This window comes from Rhagoletis pomonella, unplaced genomic scaffold (assembly GCF_013731165.1).
Source record: "Rhagoletis pomonella isolate Grant_MI unplaced genomic scaffold, Rhpom_1.0 Rhpom_scaffold_00002, whole genome shotgun sequence".
NCBI lineage: Eukaryota > Metazoa > Arthropoda > Insecta > Diptera > Tephritidae > Rhagoletis > Rhagoletis pomonella.
The window spans coordinates 100,910,096-100,926,930 of NW_023458556.1; the positions used below are offsets into that span (position 1 = coordinate 100,910,096).

The 16,835-nt window shown below is 39.5% G+C and overlaps 1 protein-coding gene across 1 annotated transcript in view; it reads right to left on the minus strand.

Moving 5' to 3' along the window:
* Positions 1 to 3,948: 3,948 nt before the first annotated feature.
* Positions 3,949 to 16,835, minus strand: part of LOC118756475 — a 30,374-nt gene continuing 17,487 nt past the window's right edge. Inside the window, exon 2 of the mRNA XM_036491240.1 lies at positions 3,949 to 4,158. Within this exon, the coding sequence (XP_036347133.1) occupies positions 3,949 to 4,158 (210 nt within the window). The remainder of the gene's footprint in view (positions 4,159 to 16,835) is intronic.

Consider the following 16,835-nt stretch of genomic DNA (forward strand, 5'->3'; position numbering starts at 1 on the left):
AGGCAGGTGTTGCACTTGACTGATGTCACATTACGGAATATCCTGGTCTGACATACCGTGCAGATTGTAGGGGGAACCAGGAGTTGTTGGCGGCGGCGTGTGGGTGGTGGTGCGGTTGTGTGTGTTATGTGGTCTGTGGTGGCTGTGGTACGGTCTGTGGTGTTATTATGTTGTTGTGTTGTGGTGACTGTGTGTGGCTGCTGTGTGAGTGTGTGGGGCTGCTCGGGCGGACTATGGTTAGCCGTGGAGGCTGCTCTGTTTGAGCAACAGGGGGCCACGTACGACGGTGGTCCACTGTCTGTGTGTCCGTAGTCCCGAGCAGACCTTGAGGTGACTCCACCCCTCGCAGGCATTACACTTGACTGAGGTGGAGTTGTGGTGTAATCGTTTTCGGCATACACAGCAGGTGTATGTTTCTGGCCCAGTGTTTGACTCGATGCCAGCCCTGAGTAGGAGAATACGTAGTGAATGTAGCCCTATGGACGGACAACTTCTAAGATACTTCGCCGACCTAAACGGGGTTAGATCGCCGAAACAACAGCCCTTGGTCGGGTGAAACCCGAGTCATTCCGGTACGTAGAACCGGCTGTCGTGGGAACGGTCCATCCTAGTCTTCTCAGCCGCTCGTTCTATGCACTTTCCCACACACACCTTGGCAACGCACACCCGACTCTCCTCTGACGCCTTTTCGGCATTTCGCGCATTCCAACATCTTCGCACTCACTCAGCAGCCGCTATGTTTGGATGAATATGCATACGTATGTATGTATGTACATCAACTTAAATGCGCGCTATTATTTGTCAATTTTGCTTATTTGAATTTTATTTTTATTTCGACTTATTGGTTGGCTTATTAGTTTAAATCGTTATTTTTCACACTATTAATCCAATAATGCAACTATTAACTTTACACTTTGCAATATTGTTATATTTTTTAACACCATAACCAGAGCGATAAAAAACACGTCCGTTCGCGATCGATACTTCTCCTTTATGTGTATTTGGTTTATCGATCGAGGTGACTATGGGCAGATGGTCTGATGCTAAAGTCAGCATAGGTCGCCATGATATGCTGTTTATCAGACCAGCGCTGACTATTGTTATGTCTGGCGAGCTGCAGCAGCTGCCCATAATCCTGGTGGGTGCGTCGTCGTTCATTGTGCAGACTGTCGAATCGTCTATCTGCTCAGCCAAGTCAGTTCCCCTACGATCGTTTGACAGGCTTGAGTGCCTAAGATCGTGGTGCGCATTAAAGTCGCCTACTACCATACGGTTTTGACCTCTGAGGAGCGCACCTATGTCAGGGTGATATCCTGCCGGGCAGCAGGTGAAACGTTAAATATTTCGAGCTCAACATCGCCTGACCGGATAGCAATGCCCTGACATTCTAGGGTGGTATCCCTGCGGTCGATGTCTGCTTCGATAAGACGATACTGCGCGGTGTGTTGTGTAATGAACGCTAAGCCACCACCATTATCCCGCGCGCGATCTCGACGGTACACGTTGTACCCGGCATAATTCAACAGTGTTGAATTGCTGTGCAACTTCGTCTCCTGGACCGCAGCTATCAATATGCCATGCCTTCCCATGAAGACGGTTATCTCCTTGATCTTGCTCTGAAGCCCGTTACAGTTAAATTGAAGGAGCTTCATGTGGTTCGGGAGACGTGTGGTGATGCGGGGTGTGAGGGATGTCTGTGGTCGTGACGCCGTTGGCTGTGTGCGCTGCTGAGGTGGTTTCTGCCCTGTCGTGGTGGCGGGAGGCGTCGCAGTTGAGATCTGCGACCGAGCAGCGCAACCCGGGCCCTCGAAGTTCCTCGTCCAATCTCGCGTGGTGCGCAGACCTGAGCATGCCCTAAAGTGGCATCAGCCAAGGCAGGTGTTGCACTTGAGTGATGTGCAGATTGTAGGAGGAACCAGGAGTTGTTGGCGGGGCGTGTGGGTAGTGGTGCGGTTGTGTGTGTTCTGTGGTCTGTCGTGGCTGTGGTATGGTCTGTGGTGTTGTTATGTTGTTGTGCTGTGGTGACTGTATGGGGCTGCTCAGGTGGACTGGGGTTAGCCGTGGAGGCTGCTCTGTTTGAGCAGCAGGGGGCCACGTACGACGTGGTCCACTGCCGATGTGTCCGTTATCCTGAGCAGACTCTGAGGTGACTCCACCCCTCGAAAGCATTGCACTTGACTGAGGTGGAGTTGTGGTGTAGTCGTCTCTGGCATACATAGCAGGTGTAGATTTCTGGCCCTGGGTTTGACTCGATGCCAGCCCTGAGTAGAAGAATACGTAGCGAATGTAGCCCTATGGGCGAGCAACTTCTGAGATACTTCGCCGACCTAAACGGGGTTAGATAGCCGAAACAAGGGTTATAATCCCTAAGTGCGGCCGAAGGCCGCCTACGCAAAAAGGATTTGGACGCCTGGTTACGCTAAAGTCCACTTTTACCGAAAATGTTTAGCTACTTGTACAACGATTTATGGGTGGGGGCGGATGGGAGAGGGCGTGGCCCCCAAACCCCCCATAAACGAAAGAGGATGGACGCCGCTTTATGAGAAGTCACCCCTCCCCCCAACCCCCCACAGTTGTTGTTGTTGTAGCGGCTACAACAACCCCGCCCAGATCGGTTGGTATCTCAGTCGTTGTCGTCAAGTTCCACTGACGGCAACCCTAGGAAGCGTGCAGCTTCTGTGGGGTTTGTCCACAGGGACAAGGCCGTTAGGGTTGTCGGGTTTTCCGGGCATGCGAAGAGATGTTTCGAGTCGTGTGGGGTCTCTCCGCATGCCGGACACTCATTCGGCACATCCTCATTCAACCTACTCAAGTAGGAGTTCAACCTGCTGCAGTAGCCCCCACAGTCCACAGGGGAGCTGTTTGAAAAATAATTTAAAAAAAGGGGTTATAAGGATATTTAAAAAGTAGTTTAGCTTTAGACACCATTCTGCGTAGGCGGCCTTCGGCCGCGCTTTAGGATTATTATTATTTTTTTTTTTTGGGGGATTTCAATGTGATGGCCGTGGTCAGAGACCACATTGCCAGATCGGTAAAATATTGTTTGTTGTGAATTATGGTTGCGCCATGTCAAACGTCAATCTGTCCTTTGCCAAGCCCAAAGTCATTTAAACAGTAAAAACAAAACAAAACTTAAATAATCCGAACCGGAATCGAATGAACATAAGAAGTTCAATATTAGACTTTAATTTCCGCTTTTCTCAGAAAGGATGCTAGCTGCGACATAACAGACACATTTTTAGTTAACAAAACGTCTTTAATCGAATTGAAATTGTTAAAGAAAGAAAAACATGATCTTAAATTATTATATTTACTACACCGGAAAACCGAGTGTTCCAAACTTTCTTCTACACCACACGGTTCACATGAATTTGACGAGATTGCACCTATTCTATGTAAATATTTTATGTCATAACAATGTCCGGAAAAAAGTCGGTTTATAATCTTTGTGCTCCCCACAGGCAAGGATGTTTTATAGTACCACGACTTCGATGGAAGCTTCGGGAAAATTTCAGCAAAATAAGTACCCTTATTTTGTGATATGGATCTATAGTCATGCTCCCATTCATCTTTTAAACAGTTGTAAAGCGTAGAGCGTCACTTTTGCTGTAATTAACGTCAATGACCACATCACTGGCCAAAGCAGTCTTGGCAGCGCTATCCGCTATTTCATTTAAACGAAAGCCCGAATGACCAGGCACCCAAACAAAAACACACCTTTCAATTGACGATGTTCCGATAATTGTGTTGATCTGAGCTACAGTGTGATTGCTTTTGCTCTGTTTTTTTTTAAAGGATGCTGGACTTGCTGTCCGTGAAGACAACCATATTTTTGTTATTACTTTTCGCCGCTATCAGAACTGCACATTTAATGGCAACTAATTCTACAGACAGTGAAGAAAGCCTATCATTAATTTTGTAAATAAAAGATCTGTTTTTTGACAGTTCCTAAGCCGCAATACCGGAAATCTCCTCTTTGATTGACGCATCCGTTGCAAAAATTTCATACCTGTTAGCCTTGTACCACTCTAAACGTTCATTGTAGAGACGGTTAATAACATCATTCGAGACATTTGATTTCGTTGAAGAAATAGGTGACTGCACATCCATATCAACACAATATTTACAAGTGGGTACAATATCAACATTACTTTCGACCTTATTAAAGATATTAGCAAATTGTTCATAACTATAACTGTAGCTCGACCTTACTAGGGGCTCATTTGAGATCTCTTGATACAGTCTGCGGTCAAAGGATTTTATGTTCAGCAGTTCTTTTTCAGTTAGGAAAATCGCTCTTGATTTAGAGGGTAGCTCACCCGACAGTGCATGTAAAATACGGTTTGGAGTAGAGGGGGTGCAGCCTAGACATTTGCGTAAAAGATTATTTTGAAACGTTTCTATCCTTTTGTCAATATATTTGGCCGAGTGACATGCTGTAGTTCTCGCATATTCTAATTTGGATCTTACTAGCGACTAGTATAAATTTACTGCCGGGTCCGGAGCTAGACCACCATTTGAGCTCATCATCATTTTAACTGCGTTCGAATTAGAGGTGGATTATTTGATGACATTGGCATAATGCTCATGTACTGTCAAGCTGTTGTTTATATATCTGCCAAGGAATTTGATGAAGTTAGTTTGTTTTATTTGCTCATTGTTAATTCTTATATTGACCACCTTGTTTGACCCTTTGGCAAACTACATAGTTTGGGTTTTGGATAGATTAAATTTAAGATTGAGTTCTGCACACATTTCATGGAAAATATTTGCCTTGCGGGATAGGCTTTGTACAGTACTATCGAAGATATTGTCAAACGACACAACCAAAAATCATCAGCATATTGAAAAATAGCCGTATTCTGATCTTGCAAAGTATGTAGGGCGCTGTGTATATGTTGAAGATTATAGGGCTGAGGCATGATCCTTGCGGTATGCCTCCGAAAACTGCCACTGACTCAGAACCCAAGACTAACGTTCTACTGTGAAAGAAGTTTAATATCCATGATGCGAAACAGGATGGAATGCCGTATCGCGTAAATGTATGACTTAGCTTTTGCAAATTAACACAATCGTACGCCTTTGATATATCGAGAGACATCATTATTACCTTACGGCCTGCACTTTTCTATTTAGATATCAAATGGGTCAACTCATTGATGTAGAGAGAAATGATGAATTGAATGAAAGATGAATTGATGTAGGGAGAAATGTAGAGTCCAAGATGGTATGGGTGTGTCAGTCTGCTACAAATGTAAGGGCTTCATATAGCTACGAAGTGCAAGGATGAAGAGGTCTGCCTGAAGTGCTTGGGTAATCATAAAACAATGGAGTGCACAAAGGAGCAAATAAACAAGTATCAATTGCATTCGTGCAAACAAAAAATTTAATCTAGGGCTCGTCGTGAACCAGTTGACAACTAACCGACAGTGTCCTGTATACATGAAGAAACTAGAGCATAAGAGAAATATAATAATTACAGTCAGTTAATAGGAACCGTGGCATGGAGTTGACGGTTCAGCCAGTACATGAAAAGCATAACAGTTACTTGAAATGCGTTTATCTTAACATAAGTAGTATAATAGCTAATAAAATAGAACTTGAAAGGCTAATTGAAATTGTTTATTCGGATATAGTTCTATGTTCCGAAACTTGTACAACAGAGGAAATATATGACTATGACATACAGTTTCCAACATATCAAGTTGTAAGATGTGACTCGTACAGTAGACATACAGGAGGGGTAATCATAATATTGCGTAACGCACTAGATCTTAAAATAATACTAAACAAATCGATTGATAAAAATGTTTGGTGTGTAGTTATCCAACTGAAAAATCTCGAAACCAAATGGAGAATCGGGGTGGTCTATCACTCACCTAGTTCAAGTGATGCTGATTTTCTAGCATATATGGAGACCGTTTTGTCGGAAATATGCGATAACATGGTAAATACCATTATTATCGGAGATTTTAATATAAACCTGAATATAATGTCGACATATAGTAAGAAACTGAATGAGATATTCGCCCATCAGGCAATAAAACAGTTAATTAACTTTAATACTAGAGTTACTGAATATCCCGAAACACTGATCGACTTATTGTACTCGAACGCTAAGGAAGTTTCATGTGAAAAAGCGGAGGAACATAGAATATCGGATCATGAAACTATAATGTTCAAATAATAATAATAATAATAATAGATTGGCGCTTACACATATGTTAGTGTTTGGCCGAGCTTCTCCTCCGATTTGTGGCGTGCGCCTTGATGTTGTCTCACAAAGAGGAGGGACCTACAGTTTGACGCCGACTCCGAACGGCGATTGTATTTTTATGAGAAGCTGTTTTTCATGGCACAAATACACTCGGAGGTTTGCCATTGCCTGCCGAGGGACGACCGCTGTTAAGAAAAAACCTTTTTTCTATATTTTTGCGATGTTGCTTTGACCAGGGTTTGAACCCAGGTGTTGCGGAGTGGAAGCGCGCACTGTTTACCACTACACCACAGCGGCCGACATAATGTTCAAATGCGATATAAAAAAACAAGGCCCTATCAGTAAACTGTCTGAAATAACTTCGTGGGATGGGTACAGCCCAGACAACTTATAAATCTTTTGCGACAAGGCACCTTAGCTGACCTGAATAGTCTCAGTCCTGACGGTATGCTCGAACATATTAATAACTGTTTGATTTCGAGTATGAAAAAACTAACTTCTCGTGTACAAAAGCGGGTCAAAATCCGAAATAAATGGTATGACACAATTGACTGAAACTAATAAAGAAAAATTTAAGTTATACCATATATTATATAGTTATGGGCAGTGATTACTGGTGATTGGGTAGAATACAATGAAATAAAGAAAGCGTATAAAAAAAATGATTACAATTAAAAAAATACAATATATTGAATACAAGGTGGAAATTAATAGAGGTGACAGTCGTTTAATGTGGAAACATTTGAAGAATATTGTCAATAATGCGGATCACAAAGAAAACATCAAAGAGGTTCGAATCAACGGTAAAATATATAGCAATAGTACTGAAGTCGCTGACAAGTTAAACAATTTCTTTGTTGATAGTATCATCGATATTAATAGGAACATAGAAAACATTAATTATGATCCGATTCAACAGGAAAATGGTCGAGAACCTTTAAATTTTGTGAGATTAGTACAGATGATATTATCCATATAGTAAAGAAGTTCAAGATAAAATTTGGTGGAAATAATTTATTATCCGAGGGTGTAATCAAAGACTCCGTTGAATACATGGGTCACTTTTACGCCCTATTAGGAAATAAGAGCCTTCAGTTGGGAATAGTTCCGACAGAATGGAAAACTTCGACCATTGTCCCTATAAAAAAGGTCAAAAACACCATAAAATCGCAGGAGCTGAGGCCAATAAACACCCTTCCTAACTTAGAAAAAATACTGGAAACGGTTGTAAAAAATCAACTATTAAACTATATTGAGTCAAATAAAATACTCATTAAGGAGCAGTCAGGTTTTAGGGCTAATCACTCATGCGAAACAGCTCTAAACTTGATCTTATCACAATGGAAGGAGGACCTGAACTCCAAGAAAACTATCTTGGCGGTGTTTGTGGACCTTAAGAGAGCCTTCGAGACAATCGACAGGGAAATAATGCTAAAAAAACTCGAATATATTGGTATAGATAACATAGAACTTACATGGTTCCGTAGTTTTCTTTCTGATAGGAAGCAACAAACGGTGATTGGCGCAGCTCTATCCACAAAGGTAGCAGTAGATATTGGTCTACCACAAGGGTCGGTGTTAGCTCCAATACTCTTTAATATTTATATCAACGACATTAACTCAGTATTGAAGTATTGTAAGGTAAAATTGTTCGCCACGATACCCTCTTAACCCTCAGTGACTGTAATCTACCCAATGCAATGATTAAAACGCAAAAAGGCCTTCATTGTTTGTATAAATGGTTGTGCGTAAACAGACTGCAATTAAATGTGAACTAGATAAAGTTTATGGTCAGCAAATTTTCTATCGCGCTATGAAATTCGTGTTTAACATAAAACAAGGTAGACTCCCAGAATATCTGAGTGATATCCTACGATATAATAGTGAAACCCATTCGTATTTACTCAGGGGAAATAATAGCTTCAGGCTGCCGCTGTATAAAACGGAAATAGATAAGAAGAATATCTTTTATCAGGGATTAAAATGTTATAATGAACTTCCAGCTCAAATACAAAATTGTGAAAACGTTGGTACCTTCAAAAGGCTGCTACTTGATCACTGTAGAACATTGGCTATCAGATAGAAAGGTCCGGCATGGAAACTAGTCCTTTCCATCCGTACTAGCTGGATGACTCTGGATTTAGTCCATTCAGATCACCCATAATGTATGAAATAAGAAGGTCGGCATGGAAACTAGTCCTTTCCGTCCGATCAAATAGCGCGCCTCTGGATTTCGTCCATTCAGATCGCCTGCCGGTAGAGAAGTTTATTAGAAGCGGCTTGGAAACTAGTCCTTTCCAACCGCTCAGTTGTGGCGGCTCTGGAAATTACACTCTTAGACCGCATATCGTACGTGATATATTTACGGTACTGCTTGGAATCCCGTCCATTCCAACAGCATCGAGAATATGCTATCTTAGTTAAATATACATACTATTATATAGCTTAGAAGGAAAAGTGTAACAGGTTAACTTATTCTAGGCATTAAATTTAACTTTACCTTTATTATATATTGCAATACATAATTCAAATGTATATACGTGAATGTATATAGGTCAAATGACTGTAATAAATAAATAAATAAATGAATAAATAAATAAAAGTGGTTGACCGCGCATTAAATCACCGCCGATGATCGTGGTGGGATTTCTGCTGGCAAAATCAAAAATTTTGTTGCATGCAACTGTAAATTCGGACAGGGGCATGTTAGGGTGAAAATAAATAGAGATTATATTAATATTTGGGTTCAGATTGGTTGTACGAATTGCTATTATTTCATAGTTAGAGTGCAGCGTAATTTTCTTGAACTGAATGCTATTTTTGATGGCAATGCCAACACCTCCAAATCCACCTTGTCGAAATTTGTATACGAAGTTATAAAGTTATATATAAGTTTTAAATGGAAATCGTTTTCATTAAAGGCAAAAATTTCGGACAGTAAAGCAGAGTCAATATTATTGGTATTTAAGAAATATTCGAGATTATACTTGTTGGATCTATAACTTTGAATATTATATTGCAGAAATTTCATTCAGACTACAGCATTTTCTGACCCTACCTTCTTTATAATTGTTTTGACTTAGATTGTATTTAGATTTTAGCTGGGGAAATTTTTCAACACTTTTGGTTCTTTTGCGAATTCACAAAGATGCGCACACATTTTTACTAATTCATTAATAATCTTTTCTAATTCCGAAACCTTGTGGGGATTAATTATGTTGACCGCTTGTGGTCTTGGGACCCTACTAGGCGCTGTTTCTTCAGGTGTTGTTTCATTTTTCTTCCGTGGAGTTGCTCTCACAATTCTATTGAACCTTGTTCTTGTTAAAATCCTATTAACCTCAACCTGATTATCTCTCTCTATGTTATTCCTGTTCTGATTTGCACTTAAACTGGGAAAATCCTTCTCATAGTTGTCTAGTAAGGAGAACCGATTTTCGGAGCCGTATTTTTCTCTATATTTCATGAAAGAGATGTTTCCAATTTTCATAATCTTCTGAATGTCTTGGCGATGAACACGTACCGGACACGAACGCTTTTCCGAAGTGTGATTAGATGCGCCACACAGCAAACAGTTCATAATGCCACAGGCCGGGTCACAATGTGGTATATTGCCACATTGTAGGCACCTCGCCTCTCTAGCCTTACAAAAAGCAGCTATGTGTCCCAGTCTCCCACACTTTTTGCACTGTCTAACAGCTGGTACAAAATAGTCAACCTCACAGATGCATTTTAAAAGTTTAATTTCTTTTGGAATTTTGTTCCCCTTGAAGGCAATTTTTAACGAGGTGGTGGGTATTATTTCATCACCCTCTCTACGACCTCTCTGAACTTGGCAGGACAACTTTTTCTCAAAGCAAAAATTCCTATCGCATAATTTGCCGTTAATTATCCGTAAATTATCCGTGAAAAGAATAATTTTGCCGCGGACATATTTAAAAAAAAATATCGAGTGCCCTGCTAAGTTCCGTGGAACCCAAACCCAAACTAACTACCTGATAATTTGCCGTAAATTATCCGTTGTTTATCCTTGAAAAGAATTATTTTGCCGCGGACACATTTAAAAAAATATCGAGTGCCCTGCTAACTTCCACGGAAGGAAATATGTTCGCGGCAAAATTATTCTTTTCACGGATAATTTGCGGATAATTAACGGCAAATTATGCGATAGGAACTTTTGCTTTGAGAAAAAGTTGTCCTGCCAAGTTCAGAGAGGTCTCTCTACGACTAAGTCTACTAACTTACACCACCGGTATTTCGCTTTCAATATTTTGCAGTAATACCTGGTCGGAATATTTATGTGGAACTCTTCTAATTATGCCATATTTTTCCGTGAAAGATCTGGGTATGTATGCCTGGAGGTCCGTGGCCTTGAAGTCATTTTTCATTACAAAATTGTTTGCATCGTTTGCAGAGTCAAAAGTGAGTTTGACTCTCCCATTTCCCAGGGCTCTTAAATCAGCTAAACCAAATAATTTTAAGTCGTCCATGAGTTCCATGAAGAAGAGATTTGAGAAAACTCTTTTCCTCAACACATTTTTGTCGGGCAAAACCTCTACAAATACTATAAATTTTACCTTGTCATTCGGGTCATAAATATGTTGCGGCTTATCTACACGAGTCGTTAATTCGGGTCTCATTCGACTAGAAGAAGCTACAGGCTGCTCGGCTTGTGGGTCCGGAAGGGAGCCACGCGCCTCCCTTCACCTCCATCGAAGCTCTTGCCACGCGCACTTTCTTACGACATACACTCTTTGCACTTGCTAGATTTGTCTTTCTTTTTAATTTTTTTAGTCTTTTTAACGCGCCTAACCTTCCCTCCATATGGAGGTAGGCAAAAGACACACACTCAAAGAAAGGAAAACTGACTTTGAATTTAAGTTAATTTTTTTCCTTTTTTTTCCAAAATATGTATCTGGTATATTTCAGAGAATTAACTTATCTCGATTTTGATGTTTTGTGTTATTTTTTCCGTTGAAAGGCAGTTTTTAGTCCACAGGGGAAAATTTTAGTAGACGGACGGCAAATTCAAGAAAAAGGGGTGATGAGGGGGGTAGAATAGGACCCCTGATTTCAAAAATTCCCCCCTATTTTCTGGCAACCCTATAGTTCTTATATAATTTGTTGTTAATGTTTTCGTATAAACGATGAATAAGATAGCAAAATAACATCAAACTTTGTGCTGCCAGACTGGAATTTTGGATAATAAAAGCGGATTTTTACTTCGGAATTTTCACTTAGTAGAATTCTCCTTTCTGCGTAGGCGGCCTTTGGCCGCGCTTTAGGATTATAACCCCTACCAGCCTGATGTAGTCTTGGGAAAGGATAAGGTAACTAGAATTCCATTTCTGTGGTAAACCTGGGGCTGCCGCCCCAGTGATGTCTACTATGGTTATGATCAGGACTAAGACCCCTATCGATCCCAATATAAATTTTTGCAATCAGAGAAATGTACGTATTCTGCACGTATTAAGCATTGCCTTCTTTGTATGTGTTGTTTTGTACAATATGGCAACACATGTTATTTGTCAGTTTGCAACCATGTGTTATTGTAATTTACAAGTCAATAAAGGCTGATTCACATACAACTTTCTTCGCTTTGCTTGATAGTTCTTTGCTTTGACATATAAGATCGATGTAGGCATATGCATGAGTATGCTCACATAAAAAACGTTTGAAGCAAAGCAAAGCAAAAAGAAGCAAAATCTTGGGCAACTCTCAACTTTTGTCCGCTTTGGCAATCAGCTGTCTACATGTATCTTTTCTCGTGCGCTTGCATTTGCATTTAATGACAAAATTAGGGTAAATAGGAATTTTTATTGCTGTTATTAATGCATATTATTATATTGCTATCTATTTTACAGATACAAAATATGGAGGAAAAGGAGAACGCAAAAGCTGTCAAAGGGTTTATTGTAGCATACCTTCTGCGTTTCACGCTTTGTTGTCAAAGTTTGAACTGTCAAGCAAAGCGAGGAAAGTTGTATGTGAATGGCCCTTAAAAGTTAAATTTAAGTGATTTATATACAAGATAAAATAAAATAAAAGTGTGTAAAGTATTAAGTACAGTGTTATGTGCATTATTATATTCGAAAGTATGTGACAAATGCACTTTTTGTTAAGGAAATCAAGGGGAACGAGCTAAGAAATTTTAACAACAAATAACTTATAAATAATGATATTGTTTATATTTTTTAGTTTTACATGTTTTAGAGGATACCTCCCTTAACCTCCTGATCAAGTTTCATTTGTTAATTTCACCTGGTTTTCTTAAAACACAAGGTGCGGCTGACTACTAAAACCCACCCTAAAAAAATAAAAAACTTAAAAAAAAATATAATTAAAAAAGGGGGTAATAAGGGTATTTAAAAACATGTTAAGTTTAGCCGCGCTTTAGGATTTTATCTAACCCTTACCAAATAGAATTCTCCTTTTGGTGTGCACCAACTGGGGCTACCGCCCCAGTTATGTAACCTTGGGAAAGGATGAGGTAATAGAATTCTCTTTCTGTGGTAAACCTGGGGCTGCCTCTCCAGTGATATCTATGTTTGACAGCTCAGCTCCGCCATTTAATTTGCATATACAACCACAGGCGTACGGGTGATTTTCATAGCAATTTTAATTATTCAATTGCGACGAATAAGTTTCAACTAAAGCAATAAAATAACTAACAAATAATAGAGTAATGTGTAAAGTAAATACAAACATAAAAATGAAGATATAATGTGGCTGCTTTAAGGCAGAATAGGATTAATCAGTGTACATATATTTAGGATATTTGCAACAAATACCATATTTCCAACCGACATTAATGTTAAATTAGTGCACAGATTTAGTAAATTAAATTTTTGTAATAAAGCGTGAACTGTTCTCTACAAGTGTGTGTAAAAGGTTTTTGGGGTACTGCTTATGAATTTGTACAACGATTTTGGGTTGCTGTGCCCAAACGCGTGAATCGAATCAAAAAACTTTTACACACACTTGTAGACAACAGTTCGCACTTTATTACAAAAATTTAATTTACTAAATCTGTGCACTAATTTAACAATAATGTCGGTTGGAAATATGGTATATGTTGCAAATTTTTGTTATAAATTTGTATATACATTTTTATATACAAGATATTTTTATAAAACACCAAAGTAGACATCACTGGGGCGGCAGTCCCAGGTTTACCACACAGAAAGGGTATTCTAGTTACCTCATCCTTTCCCAAGGTTACATCACTGGGGCGGTAGCCCCAGTTATGTCACACAAAAAGGAGAATTCTACGTAGTTAGGGTTATTATCCCTAAGCGCGGCCGAAGGCCGCCTACGCAGAAAGGTGTTCTCTGCAAAAGGTGTTCAGCCCCCCTTCTTCGGACGCAAGTTTAACTTTGTTTTTTCCTTGCAAAAACGCTAAAATTCCCCTATTTTCAAACAGTTCCCCAAAGGTCTGTGGGAGGGGTTGGGGGGGAGGGGTGACTTTTCATAAAGCGGCGCCCCCACCCCTAAATCGTTGTACAAATAGCTAAACATTTCCCGGTTTTTGATTCGATTCACGCGTTTGGGCAAAGCATATATGTAATATGATGTAATGTGGAACGATTTTCCGTCAGCCCTTGTCAAATTTGGTTTGGAGACAGTGTCAATGACACTGATGGCACAACGCCGAAACCGGTTTGTCTCCAAACCAAATTTGACAAGGGATGACGGAAAATCGTTCCACATTACATCACACTCCTACCCTGTCGGAAACACCAACAACGATAAATGAGCATATATGTAATACTTCTATATTGGCAGTACGTTGAAACTACATCCGCCAACATTAGAGTACAGATATATAATGATAGAACGAGAAAACCAACCAGCCAATGTACCCAGAATGACGTTTGAAAAGAATAAAAAATCAAAATTAAATTTTAATTTAAGCAAAAAAAAAATTTGTTTGTGGAACTTTTGAACATAAAAGTAAGGAAAACGAAATCGTATTGCACGCGTCGGTATGTTGTACTATTTACTTAAAAATGAGCCGTATCAGGGAAAACGAGCAGACGCTACATGCTGGCTAAGGTTCTGGAAAGGAAAGCACGGACCCTCAGTATATCTTTTAAGAGTGGTTACGGTGATCGCCTTGCTGCTCATTTAAATCTTCAGGTTACCACAAAGCTCGCCCCAATCACGTTCAGGGAAAAATTTTTGGTTATTTTATTTTTCTATTTTTTTAATATTTTTAATTTAAACCGCTCCTGGAGTGACTTGACAGTTGTTTGTTTGTATAGTTCACAAATATACATTTATACTAACTAAAGCAAACATTTATTTGATAGGCTGTCTCCCTTTGATTGCGGAATAAATATACATTGTGAAGATACGTTACTATCAATATAGAAGTATTACATATATGGGGCAAAGCAACCCAAAATCGTTGTACAAATTCATAAACAGTACCCGAATTAAATTTTTGTAATAAAGCGTAAACTGTTGTCTACAACAGGGGTTCTTAAACTTTTAAGATGATGGAACCCATACTAAACACCTTTCATTTTATGGAACCCCACATCAAATTACTAAAAATCAAAGGCAGTGCAATTCAAATATGAATAAAAACTTTTACTAGAAATAGTATACATTAGGGCGGGTCGATTTAAAAATCGCTCATTGCTCTGTGAAAATCGTATTCTAGGGATCAAAATAAGAAACTTTGCCGAAGGAACCATACCTCTAAAACGAATTCTGATGTCCCCCAATTTGGGTCGAACTTTTGGGTAGGGGCAAATTTTGAAAAATCCCACTTTGACCCATTTAGAGTGCTCCAATCGATTCCAAATGTATGACCGACACCCACTAACTTTGGACGGCCGATCCACCCATGCCAGTGGCCCCTGGAACTCCCCTGGGGGGTTCCCCATACAATCATTTCAAAAAATCACCATTTTTGGCCTTTACATGAAAAAATCAGCTAAATGGCTATGTTTTTTCTTTATTTTTATTTATTTATAATAATATTTATTATTTATTTATTATAATATCTATTTTTTCTCTTAAGAAATTTATTTAGTCAGAACATATGTAAATGAAAAAATTTATTTAAGTGAGTTATAGAAAAGAAACTAAAAAAAATTATTTTTTGAAGTCTTTTTTACTTTCAAGTCTGGGCAATTTCGCACGGCTCTCTAATGTCGTCGCCATAACAGCCTCTACATTTTCCGGTATAACCCGTTTGGAAACGCTAGCTAGCAATTGAACATGTCCTTCCGTTCCTTGTATGTGTGATGGAATTTTTGGATCATTAAACGGTGGATCATCTTGATTTAAATATTCTTTCAATGTATCGTACGGAATGCTTCGCGTGAATGGTGGTTCAAATACGATATTTATATCATTCAAATTGATCATTTCCGTATAACTTGTGCAATTAAAGTTTATATCTGGTTTTTTATAAACTCTAAGTTCCATTGGCTCGTCAACATCGGTTCGATAGCGTAGAATTTTCTTGATGGCACAGTCGCGCTTTTCTTTGCTATCATCAAACAACATTGATAACAAGATATTTTCCGAATGCGCATAATATGAATTATCTTTAATTACTTGATTGACAATTTTGCGTAAACTTGAACTTGAAAAATAATGCACTGCCGTACACGACAGAGCTGTAATACTTGATATTGAAGTACATTGGCACATAACATTTAATTATAAATTCAACCAGAATTCTTAAATTTGCATCTGGATTTTCCGTTGTCACATATAATCGCAATAATCTAGCGGCCTTGGTGAGCCACCGAGAATGTACAATTTTCCCTGGTTTGATGTTAGCCAGATCCACCGGAACCACGCCGCTAGAAATTGCATGGGCCATGTCGTATAAGTACTTCGAATCGGTGGAAAATTCAATTTTTTCTGGAGCAGGGGGCATATTTTGCAACTCAATTTTCTGGAAGCCGTCCACCACCTGAAAATATATATAAATAAAAAAATTAAAAATGGTTGACAATTATAATAAATGAGTGATAGCAATAACTTACCGGAAGAGTTTCACAAGTTTCGATTTGACGGCTCAGTTTTCCGGTTGCCGATCTTGGTCCAGTGCTGGTTGATTTATCCAAAGCTTCAAACAAATGCCGAAACGGAAGTTCGTTGAAGTGTAGAAGGCAAACGAACCAATGCAATGGTCTTTTTAACAGCAATTCGAATCGTCGTATAATTCCACCGTGTGGGCCAGTGTTTGTGGGCTCACCGTCAGTGCATATTCCAATTAATGCATCCAGTGATATATATTTATCGTTGAAAAAACCATTTAATTTGGTTGTTTTGTATTCAGCGGTTTCATGGGGAAATGTTTAGTTATTGGCCCACCGTTTTTGGGGTGGGGGGCGGAGGGGGAGGTGGCGGGGCCCCCCAAACCCCCCTCATTCGAAAGGGGACAGTCGCCACTTTAACACAAAATTAACTAACAATATTGTGAAATTAAGAAAAAAGCGACAGATAGAAATGTTCGGCCGCACTTAGGGATTATAACCCTCACTACGTAGAATTCTCTTCTGTGTTGCCAAAGAAAGGGGGTTGAACACCTTTTGCAGAGAACACCTTTCTGCGTAGGCGGCCTTCGGCCGCACTTAGGGATTATAACCCT